This window comes from Molossus molossus, unplaced genomic scaffold, assembly GCF_014108415.1.
Source record: "Molossus molossus isolate mMolMol1 unplaced genomic scaffold, mMolMol1.p scaffold_m16_p_14, whole genome shotgun sequence".
Classification (NCBI taxonomy): Eukaryota; Metazoa; Chordata; class Mammalia; order Chiroptera; family Molossidae; genus Molossus; species Molossus molossus.
Genome location: NW_023425349.1, coordinates 35630162 through 35646427, shown reverse-complemented (window position 1 = coordinate 35646427; position 16266 = coordinate 35630162). Strand labels below are relative to the sequence as shown.

At 40.3% G+C, this 16266-nt stretch overlaps 1 protein-coding gene across 2 annotated transcripts in view; it reads right to left on the bottom strand.

Annotated features, from left to right (window-relative positions):
- UBAP2 (ubiquitin associated protein 2) overlaps positions 1-16266 on the bottom strand; it is a 104544-nt gene that overhangs the window by 19529 nt on the left and 68749 nt on the right. For both annotated transcript variants that reach the window (XM_036261415.1, XM_036261416.1), the window contains 4 exons: positions 12951-13164; positions 3428-3702; positions 2471-2640; positions 1184-1397 (listed from right to left, as the gene is read on the bottom strand). In XM_036261415.1, coding sequence (XP_036117308.1) covers positions 1184-1397; positions 2471-2640; positions 3428-3702; positions 12951-13164 — 873 coding nt within the window. The remainder of the gene's footprint in view (positions 1-1183; positions 1398-2470; positions 2641-3427; positions 3703-12950; positions 13165-16266) is intronic.

The window sequence follows — 16266 nt, the reverse complement described above, 5'->3', positions numbered from 1 at the left end:
CACAATAAGGTCAATGCCCCCTCCCACCATTTCCCATAAGTTACCAAGAGGGTGAGACATGGCCAGGGATACTACAAAAAGCAGATGAATTAAGTCAATGTAGACAAAATGAATATTCCAAGGATAGCCTTCTTTTCCCACTAGGTTCTTATGACACTGACAGGCATAGGCTCTATAGGGGAGAGATTAAAAGAGCAGTCCCTGGAAAATCTAAACAAGCTCAACTGAAAAGGCCCAAAGGGGCTGACAAAGGAGTAAACATAAAGAAATAGCCCACCTATGCTGTCTCACATCAAAGCCCACATTCAACAACCTACACCCCCCCACCCCAAATCAGCCTTTAACCTTTTAGTGTTAAGTAGACAGCCTGGAGTCACCAAATATTTGAGGAAACTATCTAACATAAAAGCTGTAAAACAAAAAAATGAAGGTTAAAAAACAACAACAAAATAAAACTTTTAAGTAGGGATGTACAAATATCTCCTGCTTAGAAGAAGACTTGAAAATGTACCCAAATTTCTACTAGGCCAATTAAGCTATTTTTAATATTTTTTATATTATCTATTTTTTAAAGTAGCTTTCATCAGTAATGCTTGAACACCTCTGCCTTACAGAAAACTAAAATATTACAGATAAGATCATAGTTCTCTCTTATCCCATCCAAACCACTATGAATAATTTGAGGTGTGTCATACTATCCTTATAATAACTGCCTGGGTCCATTTACATGTACTCCTGTGTTTACAGTGCTTGAAATGCAGGTTTCAAATGAGAAGCCTACTGTTAGCAAGTTCAACAGACTACAAGAATTCTACTCAAAAGGTTAAGAAATTTGTAAAAGAAAGTCTCAATCAAAAAGCTTAATTTCTGGCCCTGGCCGGGTGTTTCAATTAGTTGGAATGTCATCCTGTACACCAAAGGGTTGTAAGTTAGATTCCAGGTCAGGGCACATATCTAGGTTTCGAGTTCAATCTCCACTCAGGGCATGTAAGGTTGGGAATGTATGGGAGGCAACCAATGTTTCTCTCTCTCACTGATGTTTCCTCTCTCTCTCTCTCTCAAGAAAAAAAAAAAAAAATCAATAAACATATCCTCGGTAAGGATTAAAAAAAAAAAAAGCTTAATTTCCCAAACTACACATTGAGCTCCATAAATAGGACAAGGAACCTGAAAGACCACTTACTGTGACAGTTCCTGTAGATGACTCCGATGGACTCACAGAGCTTTGGTATGCAACCCTGTTATGCACAGAACTCTGGTCATAGGAGGAAGACGTTGTTACTGGACTAGTGGAGCTCAGGGATGAGCTAGTCAGACTAGAGGAGGTAATGACTGAAGTTGTATAGGTGGAATTCTGTACTGCACTGGTCATTGGTAGAGAGGTATTCAAAGAATCACTACAAAGAATAAAAGGTATTAGACATAAATTTGTGTCAATTTACATGGCTTCATGAAGTAGAACTCTTTCATCACTTTACTTTGTCATACTCTAAATAAACATGCCTGCAACCACACATTTATACTACTATATTCTTTAAATGTATTAACAATGCACTGAAGATTCAAACAACCCAGTCCAGCCCTACCCTCCCCCCCCAAACTAGACCCACCTAATTTAATTGGCAGGCAAAGGGACAGCTTTAAGAATCTTTAAGGAATCCAGATGTCTGAGGCCATCTTTAGAAAGGGAACCCAAGCAAAGAGCAGGTTTGGGCTCTGGAAAGTGGAAAAATTAACTAATAAAACAAAATCTAAAATCTGGGTTTCTCTAGTTATAAAATATCCCACTGAAGGAAAGTGTTGGCAAGATGTGAAGAAACTGCATCCCTCAGAGATTACTCATAGAAATGTAAAATGCTGCAGCCACTGTAGAAAATGTTCGATGCTTCCTCAAATGATTAAATATAAATTATCATATAACCCAGCAATTTCCAGGTATACATCCAAAGAACCAAAAGCACACAAAATCTGTAACTGGATGTTCATAGCAGCATGATTTACCACGCCAAAAAGGGGGAACAACCCACATGTCCATCAACTCATGAATGGGTCAACAAAATGGGAAAGATTGGCACAATAAGATTATTATTTGGAAACAAAATGCATACATGCTACAACATAGATGGACCTTAAAACACTACGCTGAGTAAAAGAAGTCAGTCACAAGTGGCCATAAACTACATGATTCTAGTTAAATGAAATGTCCTGAATAGGCAAATAGAGACAGATGATTGGTTGCCAAGGTCTAAGGGGAGGGAGAAATTGAGAGTGATTGCTAATAGGCACAGGGTTTCTTTTTAGGGTGATGGAAGAAAAGTTCTGGATTAGATACTGATGATGGCTGCACAAACCCACTACCACAGGGTGTATTGTCTGTCTCCACTAGGTGATTTCTTCGGCTCTATTTTATTTTACCAGGCAAACAAAAGACTTACTTCACTTAAAACCAGAGAAGTGCAAAGTTGTGTACCTTAAAGACTTTGAATACAAACTGATGGGGATCTGGTTACTATTTTCACTGCTTGCAACTGATCCAAATTCAGAGAGGGAAGATTCTGATCCAAATTCCAAGGCGCCAAACTGAACATTTAATCCTGTCACATCTGCTGAGCCAGGCATTTCCACTGCAGAAGCTGGGATCTGAAAAAGCAAAGCTGTCAGGAACAGAGGTCATGGATCCCAAGTCCCAAAGGCCTATACCAGAGCCAAACGGTCACTGGGTTCTCAGGGCACAGGTGGCAGGCCTGAGGAACAAGGAAGAAAAGACCAGAAGGAATAGGATTTTTAAAAAGAGACAAAGGGAAAAGAGCAAAGAAAAATTAAGTTAACAGGAGAATGGTTACTGCTACCAACTGCTTCTTTAGAGCAATAAGGAAGGGGATTGTGGATGAGTAAAGGAGAAGTCCTTAAAGCAGTGGTTCTCAACCTTCCTAATGCCGCGACCCTGTAATACAGTTCCTCATGTTGTGGTGAACCCTAACCATAAAATTATTTTTGTTGCTACTTCATAACTGTAATTTTGCTATTGTTATGTCTTAGGCAACCCCTGTGAAAGGGTCGTTTGACACTCAAAGGGGTAGCGACCCACAGATTGAGAGGCTTAAGTATTATCTGGTCAATCCTCACCTTCCATCTATGTGGCACAGCTAAACACACTCATCCTCCATCTATGTGGCACTGCTAAACACACAAGATCAACAGATTCTTTGAGCCAGATCCTGTGACTTGAATTAATAGTTCCTGTCTCAGCACAAACCCATTCCCTCTAACATTAGCCCAGTCACTCAGAAACTGCCAATTCCTCAAAAAGCAGTAAGCTATGTGCTTGAAAGATACAGCAAGTTTCTGAGACTTGCTAACCCAACACTTAAGCTAAATGTTAAAATATATCCACCTTGGGACTAGGGCTTCACGATGCAATACCCACCTTAGAAGCTGGAGGTATCCGCCGCTTAGGGAGTTTGATGTGTTTAGGCTGTGGTTGGTGGGCAGACACAGTGATGTTTTCGACAGTCAGGCTGGGAAGCTGCAAGAGTTTATTCACAGTGGAGGTACTTTCTCTGGGTGTTGACTCCCGTAATTTTACCTGGGAAGGAAAGGACTCCAACCCAGGAGGAGGAATAGTGACTGCCTGCATCTGGTGTTGCTGTCGCTGGCTCAACTGGCTAAGAACTGGGGATGGTTCAGGCTGAGATTTAAAGTCTAGAAAATATGTAAAGAAAGGGTAAAGAAAAAGCAAGCAACAATCAATTCAATCAATTATTTTGGCACACGGGATTAGAGCTCCCTCTTCCACCATCACTGGTAGTGAAGAGGTATAGTCACCACCAGTTTCTCCCAACCACTATCTAGCTGAATCCCATCAGTGTTCTCTGTGCATGTGTGTGTGCGTGCAATGTACAGGGAGAAACATCAATTGGTTACCTCCTATATACACCCCAGCAGGGGACTGAACCTGCAACTGGGGAATCAAAAGCACAAACATGCAGTGTACGGGACAATGCTCCAAACAACTGAGCCACACCAGCCAGGGCTTCTATTATTTACTAATTATTGTATTATTTGTATTACAGCTACAAACCCAGTTTTGACCACCCCTGTATTTGATAAATGGAAAAGGATGCCTGAATGTGTTTGTAGCTAATTTTTAAAAAAATATGTTTTATTGATTTTTTAGAGAGAAGAAGGGAGAGAGAGAGAACAATATCAATGTGAGCAAGAAACATCGATCGGCTGCCTCTTGCATGCCCCCCACTGGGGATCAAGCCAGAAACCCAGGCATGGGCCCTGACCAGGAATCGAACCAGGACCTCTCAGTCCATGGGGCAATGCTCAAAATCCACTGAGCCACACTGGCTGGGCTGTAGCTAATTTCTTAAGCAGAAAGGAGATTCAGTTTATGCTAAAGATATTGGTTTGGAAGTGGGTAAGAATAGGATGGAGTTGCTATATGCATCTGACCTTTAGCTAAGAGACACTTATATTTTGTTGCTTTACAGATAATCTACTAAACTTCTGAAAAATTTATTAATTTTTTTCACTAACATATGTAATATTACAAAATTCAAAAGGTACAAAAATGTATATGACTATCAATCACTCTTCCACCCTGTCCCCAGATTCACTCCAGAGACAATGTGTCCAGTTTCTTGAATAACTTTAGAGATAGTATTTCAATATACATACATATACAGAGAAACACACACACACACTCTATATCTACCTATCTTGCTTCTTCATAAACCATTAAGGTTTCAGAGACTACTCCACATTCATGTGTAAAGAGCTATTTTATTTTTAAGACCACATAGTAACCCAGTGTACACAGGTATCATATTCTAAAACTAGTACTGTGTTAATGGACTTTAAGTTTTCCAGTCTCTTGCTATGGAAAACAATATTGCAATAACTATATTTTTATATAAGACACTTTGCTCAAGTGTAAGTATATCTACAGAATCAGTAGCTAAATAGAGCTGCCGATTCTAAAGTTAACTATATTTTAAAATTTGACAAAATTTCTATCCATAGATAGAACACATGCTTTTTAATATATTATAATATCAAACTTTTACCCTTCCTAGTTTAAGTGGTAGAAAATGGTATAAACGATACAAAATAAAATTATCTAAGTTCAGTTAAGCATCATTGATATACTTATGTATTTTTTGCCTATGAACTCAACATGTCCATACCTCTTTGACCACTTTTTTAAAAAAATCCTCACCTGAAGATGTTTCCAGTGATTTCTTTCTCTTTTTTCTTTTTTTGAGAGAAAAACATTGATTGGTTGCCTCTTGTATGTGCCCCGATCAGGGATTGAATTCAAAACCTAAGTATGTACTCTGACTGGGAATCGAACCCAAAATCTTGTGGTATATAGGACTACGTTCCATTCACCTGAGCTACCAGGCCAGGGCCTTGACTTTTTTTTTTTTTGGTTTATCCTAACCCGAGTATAGTTTTCCATTGATTTTTAGATAGAGTGGAAGGGAGGGTGGAAAAGAGAAACATCGACTGGTTGCCTCCTGCACAACCCTGACCGAGGCTGAAGACTGAACCTGCAACCCAGATACGTGCCCTTGACTGAGAATCAAACCCACGACCCTTAGGTCTGAGGGCGGATGCTCTAATTGAGCCAAACCAGCCAGGGCTCAACCATTTTTTTACTTCATTGTAGGCCTCCTTGAATTTTATTATTATTATTATTATTTTTTACTTAGTTTTAGAGAGAGAGAGATTGATTTGTTACTCCACTTATTTATTCATACATTGGTTGATTCTTCTATGTGCCCTGACCAGGGACTGAAATGCCACCTATGGCGTATAGGGATGATGCTCTAACCTACTGAGCTATCTGACCAGGGTGGTATCCTTCAATTTTAGTCACTTTTTTTTTTTTTTTTAAACTTATCTTTATTGTTGAATGTATTACATCTGTCCCTTCTTTATCCCCTATTGCCCCTTCCTCCCCCTCCCACCTCTCTCCTGCCTTCCCCACACTATTGTCTGTGTCCATTAGTTGTGCATATACACATACAGGTTCTTTCGTTTATCTCTTCCAGCCCAACCCTCACTTCTCTTTGAGGTTTCTCAGTCTAACAACCAATTCATACTTCCTAATCCCTTCATCTTTTTCACCCAACTCCCCTCCCATCTGGCAATCAATAAAAAGTTCTCTGTATCTATGAGTCTGTCTGTTCTGCTTGCTCATTTTGTTTGTAGATTCAATTGTTGATAGATATGTATTTATTGCCATAAATACATGGTGATAAACTCTTTTAGCTTTTTCTTGTCTGGGAAACCCTTTATCAGCTTTGCAGGATAGAGTAATCTTGGTTGTAGGTCCTTGCTTTTCATCACTTTGAATATTTCTTGCCACTCCCTTCTGGCCTGCAAAGTTTCTTTTGAGAAATCAGGGGACAGTCTTATGGGAGCTCCCTTGTAGATAACTGCTTTTCTCTTGCTTCATTTAAGATTCTCTTTGTCTTTAACCTTTTGCATTTTGATGATGATGTGTCTTGGTGTGGGCCACTTGGGGTTCATCTTGTTTGGGACCCTCTGTGCTTCCTGGACTTGTATGTCTGTTTCCTTCACCAAATTAGGGAATTTTTGTGACATTATTGTTTCAAACAGGTTTTCAATTTCTTGCTCTCTGCTCTCCTTCTGACATCCCCATGATGCAAACTTTGGTATGCTAGAAGTTGTCCCAGAGGCTCCTTATACTGCCATTTTTATGGATTCTTTTTTCTTTTTGCTGTTCTGATTGGTGTTTTTTGCTTCCTTATATTCCAAATCAATGATTTCCCTGTTGGCTTTACCTGCTCTACTATTGATCCCCTGTAAATTATTCTTTACTTCAGTTAGTGCTTCCTTCATTTCTGACTGGTCCTTTATTATGCTCTGAGACCCTCACTAAGTTCCTTGAGCATCCTTATAATCAGTGTTTTGAACTCTGCATCTGCTATATTGCTTATCTCCTTCTCGTTTAGTTCTTTCCCTGGAATTTGGTTGTTCTTGCATTTGGGGCATGTTTCTTTGTCTCCTTAATTTGGTTGCCTCTCTAATACATAATACATGTTTCTATGTATTAGGTAGAGTTGCTATGCCTCCTAGGCTTCCTAGATTGGCTTATTGTTTTAGGTGTCCTGTCCCAGCTGTGCCCTCCAGGTACACCCCTCGTGTGGACTGTATACTCTTCTGTTGTAATTGAGTCAAAATTGCTGTTGGCACATCAATGGGAGAGATTTACTCAGGCTGATAAGCTGCAAGGACTGGCTGTGCCCACTGACCTCTGACTTTCTTGGAGGACCAGCTGTGCACAGGCCCAGTACACAGAGCAAGGCTTACTTCAGCAGGGCTCTGGTACCCATGGAGTCCACTCCTTGACTGTGTTGCTTATGGAGGTGATTGGGTGGTGGGGCTCTGTCATGGTCTGAAGCTGTCCATTGGGTGTACTGGCTCTGGGGCAAGGTCAGCCACTGCCTGTGTTCTACCCAGGGCCACCAGGCATAAGCTACAAATCAATCTGCAGATGGCTGTTACTTGTGCTGGGCTTGGAGGTACCAGGCAAAACCAAATTGTGAACCAAAGGTGGCTGCTCCTAGTGACAGGCCTGGGGCCACTTAGCAAGAGGTATGGGGCTTGCTGAGGCCAGCTGCTTTTTTGAGAGAATTTAGGAAAATCTGAAACAGGGGTCAAGACAGGCCATTCCTATATAAAGCCACTGGGAACAGCTTGGGTGGGCCTGAAAGTTGGGTGGGGCAGGGCCTCAGGGAATCACCAGGCAGGAGTAAATAGTATGAACCAGGTTGCTGGAGTCCCAGATATGGCAGCCATCTTCCAGCTCCCTGAGGGAAGAGTTCACCAAAGGAGCAAGGGCCTCCACCAGCACGTCTGTCTGGGAGAAAGCTGCTTCTCCACTCTCGCCCCAATGCCGAACAACTCAGTTCTTTCCCATATGTCTCTGGTGCCTTTCAAGCTTCCTCCCCCATGCTGGAGCTGGAAGGATGTGAGTCTGAGTAAGTCCATGTGCTAGCCCTTTAAGAGGAACTGCTTGGGACTCCAGAGGCCTCAGCTCTTTCAGCCTCAACCCTGCTGGTTTTTAAAGCCAGAAGTTACGGGGACTTCTCTTTCTGGCACTGAAACCCTGAGCTGGGAGCCTGGTGTGGGACAGGGACCCCTCACTCCTCAGGGAGGACCTTCACAGCTGAGGTATCCCTCCTGATTTTTATCCACCACACATTGGTGGTCCGTGCCTCCATCCCCCCACCCCTGCTACCCTCCTCCTACCAGTCTCAATGTGGTTTTTTCTTTAATTTCATAGTTGTAGGACTTCCATTCAGCTTGATTTCAGGTGGTTTTGAATGATGGTTGTTCTATAGTCTGCTAGATAACTACCTGATCAAGAATTGCAATGAGAGCAAAGTGTTTTACCTGAAGATGAAAGGGGGCTATTATCACTACCTGGCTGAAGTAGCCCCTGGAGAGAAAAAGGCCACTGTTGTGGAATCATCTGAGAATGCCTAAAGTGAAGCCCATGAGATCAGCAAGTAGCAGATGCAGCCTACTCACCCTATTAGATCAGGCCTGGCTCTTAACTACTATGAGATCCAGAATGCCCCAGAGCAAGCTTGCCCCTTGGCCAAGACCGCCTTTGACAATGCCATTGCTGAGCTGGACACTCTCAATGAGGACTCCTATAAGGACTCCACTCTCATCATGCAGCTCCTTCGCGATAACCTAACGCTCTGGACAAGCTAATCAGCAAGACGACGATGGTGGAGAAGGCAACAATTAAGGCCCCAATGTGGACTGGCAGTGCACCCTGATGCTACTACTGCACTCTTTATTTTTTTCCCATTAGTTTAGGGGTCGGGTGGAAGAGGAAAAGGGCAGGATGACCTTCCTAGGGAGAAACTCACAATTTGTCCTGTCTTTGATCGCCTCTTTGACATATTTGCCAAAATATCACTAGTGGAAAATCAGGCTAGCTGTACTGGTATTGGAATAAGAATCCTCACACCGGCATATGGACTATTCTGTAGATTAATGCAAGTGGAGCTGTCTGTCTTTAATTTAACTTATTGCTAGATAAAAGGATTTTAAGATGAAAAGAAAACTTCAGTAGAATGGCCTTCATTCACTAAGTTCTATGGTTCCAGTAAGGATTTTTATGTACATATGCTCTTGTCTTAAGTTTTGGGTACCTTCTATCTCCTTTATTTTAGCTGTGCATTTTGTTCAGGGTGTACTCTACAAGACATGAATATATAGTTTAAATCCGAAACTGGCAGACTTAGAACATAAGGTATATTTATCCTTATGGTTTAGGCCTTGCTAGTTTTCTGAAGTCTCTGATTAGTATTAACACTAAATTGCAGTTTACAGTTTTTCTACATTACAGCCATATGTAACATCAAGTCATTGATTGTGTATTTTTCTTTGCTAGTTATTTTGACTTTAAGTCCTTATTCAGCCATATCCAGGTTGGTTATCTCTCTCTTAGGCCAAAGGCTTGCCTGAGGAATATCAAAGCTACTTTAGGGTTTGGTTATTAGGTGCTTGGCTGGTGGCTGTGTGATGTTTGTCTTTTGTTCCTCTAAAATTCACCACAAAAATTATTAATCACTTTAACATAAATGTTAAACACTACACAAATAGAGAAAATTCAGGTCTGTATGTCACTTATTGCATTGATACTTTCAGAGAACTCCTTAGTTGTAAGCTGCCACGGCTCCTTCCTCAGGGATTATGCTGCCATTTCACTCTTCACTTGAGTCTTCCTCACTGTACCTTTGGCTGACACCACTTGGTTGAAAAGTTGTTGTGTTGTAGAAGCTAGGTGGTCATTTTGAGAGTTCGTGGTGTAGAGTGTGAAAATTCAGGTGTTAGAAGCTCTATTCATAAACATTGTCCAATTCTGGGAACCTTCTAAATGTGTCAGTTTTTCCTCCCTGAAAACACTCTTTCTTCAATTATTTGTTACAGCAAAACAAACTAAAATCATTATCAGATAATAAATATTTAATTCCTATTTGACCAAAAAGTGAAAAATAAAAAATAAAACTAGCCCTGGCCGGTTTCGCTCAGTGGTTAGAGCGTCGACCTGCAGTCCAGAGAGACCCGGGTTCAGTTCCCGCTACAGGCGCGTACCTTGGTTGCAGTTTTTCCCTGGCCCTGGTTGGTTGTGTGGGTGGCGGCCACTCAATGTGTCCCTCACATCAATGTTTCTCTCTCTCTCTCTCTATCTTCCTCTCTCTCCCTCCCACTCTATCTGAACAAAAAAATGGAAAAATGTCCTCGGGTGAGGATTTAAAAAAAATAAAAATAAAAATAAATAAATAAATAAAACTAATAAAATAAAATGCTACCTTTATTAATCTTTTTCTGCCAAGGGCCAGATAGAAAATATTTTAGACTTCAAAATCCATCTGTTAGCAGTTATTCAAATCTGCCTTTGTAGTTTGAAAGTAATTACATAAATGACTGTGGCTGTATCCCAATTAAACTGTATTTACAAAAACAGGGAGCAGATCCAGTTAAAGGTTTACCAGCCCATGAATTAGTGTATTTCCATCTTAGATGAATTTATTTTGGAACTTAATATTAGAGGCAGCTATAAAAAAAAAAGACAAGCTTTAAAAAGAATATGAAAATGACTTGCTCAAATATAAAAACTATCACTCAGTAAGTATGCCGAAAAATGTTAACGTAGCCCTGGTGGGTTTGGCTCAGTGGTTAGTGTGTTGGACCTCAGACAAAGAGTCGCAGGTTCGATTCCTGGTCAAGCACACCTACCTCGGTTTTGGGTTTAATCCCTGGCCCCAGTCGGGATCATGCAGGAGGCAACCAGTCGATGTGTCTCTCTCTTACATCAATGTTTCTCTCTCTCCCTCTCCTCTTCCCATTCTAGCTAAAAATCAATGGAAAAATATCCTCGGGTAAGGATTAAAAGAAGTTAACATAAGAGGCCATAGCTGCCATCAGAAATGCTGACTTGCAAGATTGGCTCTTGGCTAGTGTTTGTGAATACAGAATTTTCCTATGTTCTAGGGAAAGAGTGCCAACACTCTAAACAATAAAGGAGATTCTGTGCCTTGAATATCTGTCCAGCATGGTTTACATCAAACACTTGCTTTCCTTCTAAGAATCTGGAAGTTTGGTGGTAGGCAGAGGTTGCCTACGTAACTGTCCCCCTCACCCAAAGCCCAATAAAAACCTTGGGTATTGAGTCTCTCACGAATTTCCTTGGTAGGCATCACTTCAAACCTGGGAATAATCTCAAGTACTTCCATGACAGTAAGTCATTTCATTCAGCAGAGAAATGTGCCTCCATGTCTCTTAATATGCCCTAAACATAAACCAGTCCTATAACCAATCCTATGTGTAAAGCAATCCCCTGCTATTCCTCAATACAATGTGATGTGTGTTGGTGGAAAATGGTAGCTTAGCCCTGGCCGTTAGAGCGTCAGCCTACAATCCAGAGAAACCCAGGTTTGGTTTCCACTAAGGGCACGTACCTCTGTTGCAGTTTGTCCTCGGCCCCGGATGGGGTCGTGTGGGTGGCAACCAATCAATGTGTATCTCTCACATTGATGTTTCTCTCTCTCTCTTCCTCCCTTCCTCTCCCTCCCGCTCTACCTGAAGATAAATGCAAAAATGTCCTCGGGTGATGATAGAAAAAAAAAAAGAAAAGAAAATGGTAGTAGCTTAATGTCACAAAATCTATGGAAGTAGAATTTAGAAAACCTCCTACTTACATGTGGTGCCTTTAAACTATAAACCACAGATGGTAAGGCTGAACCGATTTACGGTGGATACATGCAAATGTTAGAATGAGAAAGCAATCCAGAGGGTGTGACTTAAAATGTTGTGCATACACTAGCCGGTTTGGCACAGCGGTTATAGTGTCAGCCTGTGGACCAAAGAGTCACAGGTTCGATTCCTGGTCAAGGGCATATACCTTGATTGCAGGTTCAGTCCCCAGCCCCAGTCAGGGTTGTGCGGAGGCAACCAATTGATGTCTCTTCCTCACATTGTTGTTTCTCTCTCTCTCCGTCTCCCTCCTTCCCTAGCTGAAAAAAAATCAATGGGAAAATATCCTCGAGTGAAGATTAAAAAATATAACAATGAAATAAAATAAAATGTTGTCTAACATTCCACTTTCTGTCACCATTCTTTTCTCAGATAGCTCAGCAAATTCTGTCTAGCCATTTTACTCAAAGTTGTTTCCTTATATTTGCATGCCTTTTCCATGCTTTTGCACATCTCTTCAAGGTGTATACTACTACTAATAACAAATAAATGCAGGTATATATTTACATGATACAAAGCTGACTGATTTAATTCAGAAATTTTTTGAAGTTCTATTAAAAAGAAACATCTCTGCCCTGGCTGGTTTGGCTCAGCGGTTGGAATGTCATTCCACAGGCCAATAAGTCCCGGGTTCGATTCTGGCCAGGGGTACATATCTCGATTGCAGTATTGCTCCTGGCCCCAGTTAGGACTGTGCGGGTGGCAGCTAATCAATGTGTCTCTCTCACAGAGATGTTTCTCTCTCTCTCTCTCTCTCTCTTCCTTCCTCTTTCCCTCCTGCTCTATCTGAAGATTAAAAATGTAAAAATATCCTTGGGTGAGGATTTAAAAAAAAAGAAGGAAAAAAGAAACATTTCTGGGCATTGGCCAGGTAGCTCAGTTGGTTAGAGTATTGTCCTCATATACCAAGGTTGAGGGTTTGATTTGGTCATGGCTCATACAGGAATCAACCAATGAATGCATAAATAAGTAGAACAACAAATCAATGTCTCTCTCTCTCTCAAACCAGTAAATGAAGTTTAAAAAAGAAAGAAAGAAAAGAACATCTCTGGATAAATTCCACAGTAGTGTTCATAAATCAACAGCTTCTGCTAATGTTTAGGGGTGAATTACCACAGAAAATGTATACTTACCAAAATGGCTAAGGACTGAGGACTGGGTAGTTGAGGGCTTGAGGTCCCAAGAAGAAGTGGTTGTGGCGGCACTAGTACTATTCTGCTGTGAACTTGGGGTGGTGGTAAACTGGCCCAAACTTGGAGGTTTCAACTGGTCCAAATTCTGGGATGTGGTAATGTTTGCCATTTTTGAAGGTGCAAGCTCTCCAAATCCTGAACCAAGGACGGATGACTTTAAAAGGAAAGAAAGCAGAAATCCTAAACAATACGGAATTTCTACCCCAGGCTTTAAAACATGCCAAATATTTTTACAAGAATTTTAAAAACTATAATCCAACCCTGGCCGGTTTGGCTCAACGGTTGGAGTGTCAGCCTGCGGTCCAGAGAGACATGGGTTCGGTTCCCGCTAAGGGTACGTACCTCAGTTGCAGTCTGTCCCCGGCCCTGGCTGGTCATGTGGGTGGCAGCCACTCAATGTGTCCCTTTCATGTCAATGTTTCTCTCTCTCACTCTCTTCCTCTCTCTCCCTCCCACTCTATCTGAACAAAAAATGGAAAAATGTCCTCGGGTGAGGATTAAATAAATAAATAAATAAATAAATAAATAAAGTAAGTTCTAGGGGGAAAAAAACTATAATCCAGAACATCTGAATTAGTAGGGCTTGTATGAGTAAACACTACAAGAAAATATTACTATGCAATAAGATCTGACTTTAATAAATCCAGCAATCCTTGTTGATTGTGATAAGAGGTTAAAGGAAAGGAAAACATAGTCCCTGGATTTTTAAGAAATTGACATTTTGAAAAAGTGATGTCACAAATTCACAAACAAAATACTTTTTTTTTTTAACTAAAGAGGAATGCCATGAATTAAATGACAAACATAAGCTTATAAAACAGTGTTTTCTTAATGTGCAGAACAGTAATTATCTTTAATGATTAGAACAGATCAGCCACAAGGTCTGCAAGATTAAACGCAGGTCACAGCACTTACTTAAAAAGTGAGTATTCCAAAATCAGACACAGGAAGTATCGTTGTATTGAGCAATACCCACCATACTGATGAATTTATTTCAAGTTGTTCAGATGACTAGGAACACCAAGTACGTCCCACAAGCAAGCATACAAAAGACAATGTTATACCTCCCCTTTATCCTGTCAGGTCAGGAATGAAGATCTCAGGAAAATGTAAGCCTATGACTAGAGAACATAATGCTGGATCAAATGCATTTTTATATTATCGAAATCATTCAGTTTCTGAAAAAACAAGTTCGTCAAAAAAAAAAAACTTTCAAAACCACCTAAAAGGTCAAAAACAGAAATTATTTTAATTCCCTCAAGAGGCCAGATCTAGAAAGTTAAAATAATTATTTATGCTATCAATATTCAAAGGTACAGAATATCCTAGTTGTTCTAAGGAAATCCAAATTCTCCAGTGTGAGCAAAACTTTAGGTTGTGAGCAGTTATTACACATCATTCGCAGAATCTGTTCCTATTAGAACACTTGTGCTAACATTACTTATCACAACTACAGATTCCTGGCTCATGCTGCCGATTACACTGGTCTTTCGTTGCTACTAATCTGCCAAAACCCAGCTCAAGCCCATTTGTTCAATGAAGTCTTCTCAGATGATGCTTCTACTCTTCATCTTTTCCCTATCTATATTCCATCCTGCATCAGCCAATTTTGTCAAATGCACTTTCTGTGTACTTTACAACACAATGAAGTTACTGCATCAATGACTCAAACTAGCAAGGATTTTTCAATTCCACCTACACAGTTCAATCAACTTTAAAACTCTGCTGGTCTTGTATAGACTCTAGTATTATTTTATTATTATAACTATTACTGTTGTTATTATTTACTAAGTTCCCTTCTGATTATAAAAGTATAGCAGGGTTGAAAATCACTGCTCCAATACATTATATAAACAATTCTTACCAATTTCTCAAGGTGTTGTTCATGACAAGAAGCAACAATACTGAAGGTCACTGTAAAAAAACAACAACTCATGTCCTATCTATGCTCTCAGTGGCCTGGCTAAGATTCTAGCAAGTCAGCAAGGACATGACATCAATATGCCAGTAGCACTATGGCTTAGGCTGTCCTACTTCAAGCACTGACACCCTTTTATGCATAATTATCAATGGCACTAAAAATGCCAAGTATACCCCAAGCCAGATATACTTGACATGATATGACTGTGTAGAGCAGAAGATAGCAATAAAAATTTTCCATATTGAATTCTATATTTTATTAGGGTACAGCAAATGATTTTGAGGTAAGAGGAAAATATTGTATCATATTAATAAGAAATTCTGTTTTTCAACAGTAGATTTCAGGTAAAACATTATAAAAATGAACCAAAATAATTATCATTAGTGAAAGCTGTGAATCTATGTTTATGGTCCTTCCAACCTCCCCTCTGCCAACTCCCAACTGCATACAGTTAGACAGAGACTTCACTCCCCCATGCTGCAGCTACAATGTTTTACATTCTATGCTCTAAGCTTCTCTACTTCCACTAACCTATCTTTATATCCTTCACTAACAATTCCTTTAGTTCTTTCTGATGGCAGCTAATCCTCATGAGAGGTCAGTGTTATAGATGCAGCAGAAGATAACATTGTTTCAACAAAAGCACATCCAAATTATAAGGGTCTCTTCTACAGAATGTGTCCTTTAAAAATTTTTTTTGTTAACCCTCACTCGAGGATATTTTTTCCATTGATTTTTTTTTTCCTTTTTAGAAAGAGTGAGAGGGAGGGAGGGAGGGAAGGAGGAAGAGAGAGAGAGAGGGAGAGAGAAACATCAATGTGAAAGAGACACATCAATTGGTTGCCTACCGCACACACCCCAACCAGGGCCGGGGACTGAACCAGCAACCCAGATAGGTACCCTTGACCAGGAATCGAACCTGCAACCCTTTGGTGTGCACGCCAACAATCTAACCACTGGTCCACACTGGCCAGAGCCATAGTGTGGCCTTTTAAGGAAAAGTGCAATAAGTATGTAGAATAACAAAACAAATAAAACTATAAAATACTACTACTACTACTACTACTACTACTACCACCACCACCACCACCACCACCAGGCACCTAGGCAAACCACCACCACCACCACCAGGCACCTAGGCAGACCTAGGTCTGTTTTTACAATTTCATCAAGCCAGTACTGAAAAATATTTGCACTTAAGTAAATTGGAAAATAAAAATTTTAACATCTTAAGTTGGGACAGACTTTGAAATAAAATCCAAAAAAAATCATTAATAAGGATGCCTGAGTGATTATGACTGAAAAGATTAAACTTAAAAAAATATATATTTTTAT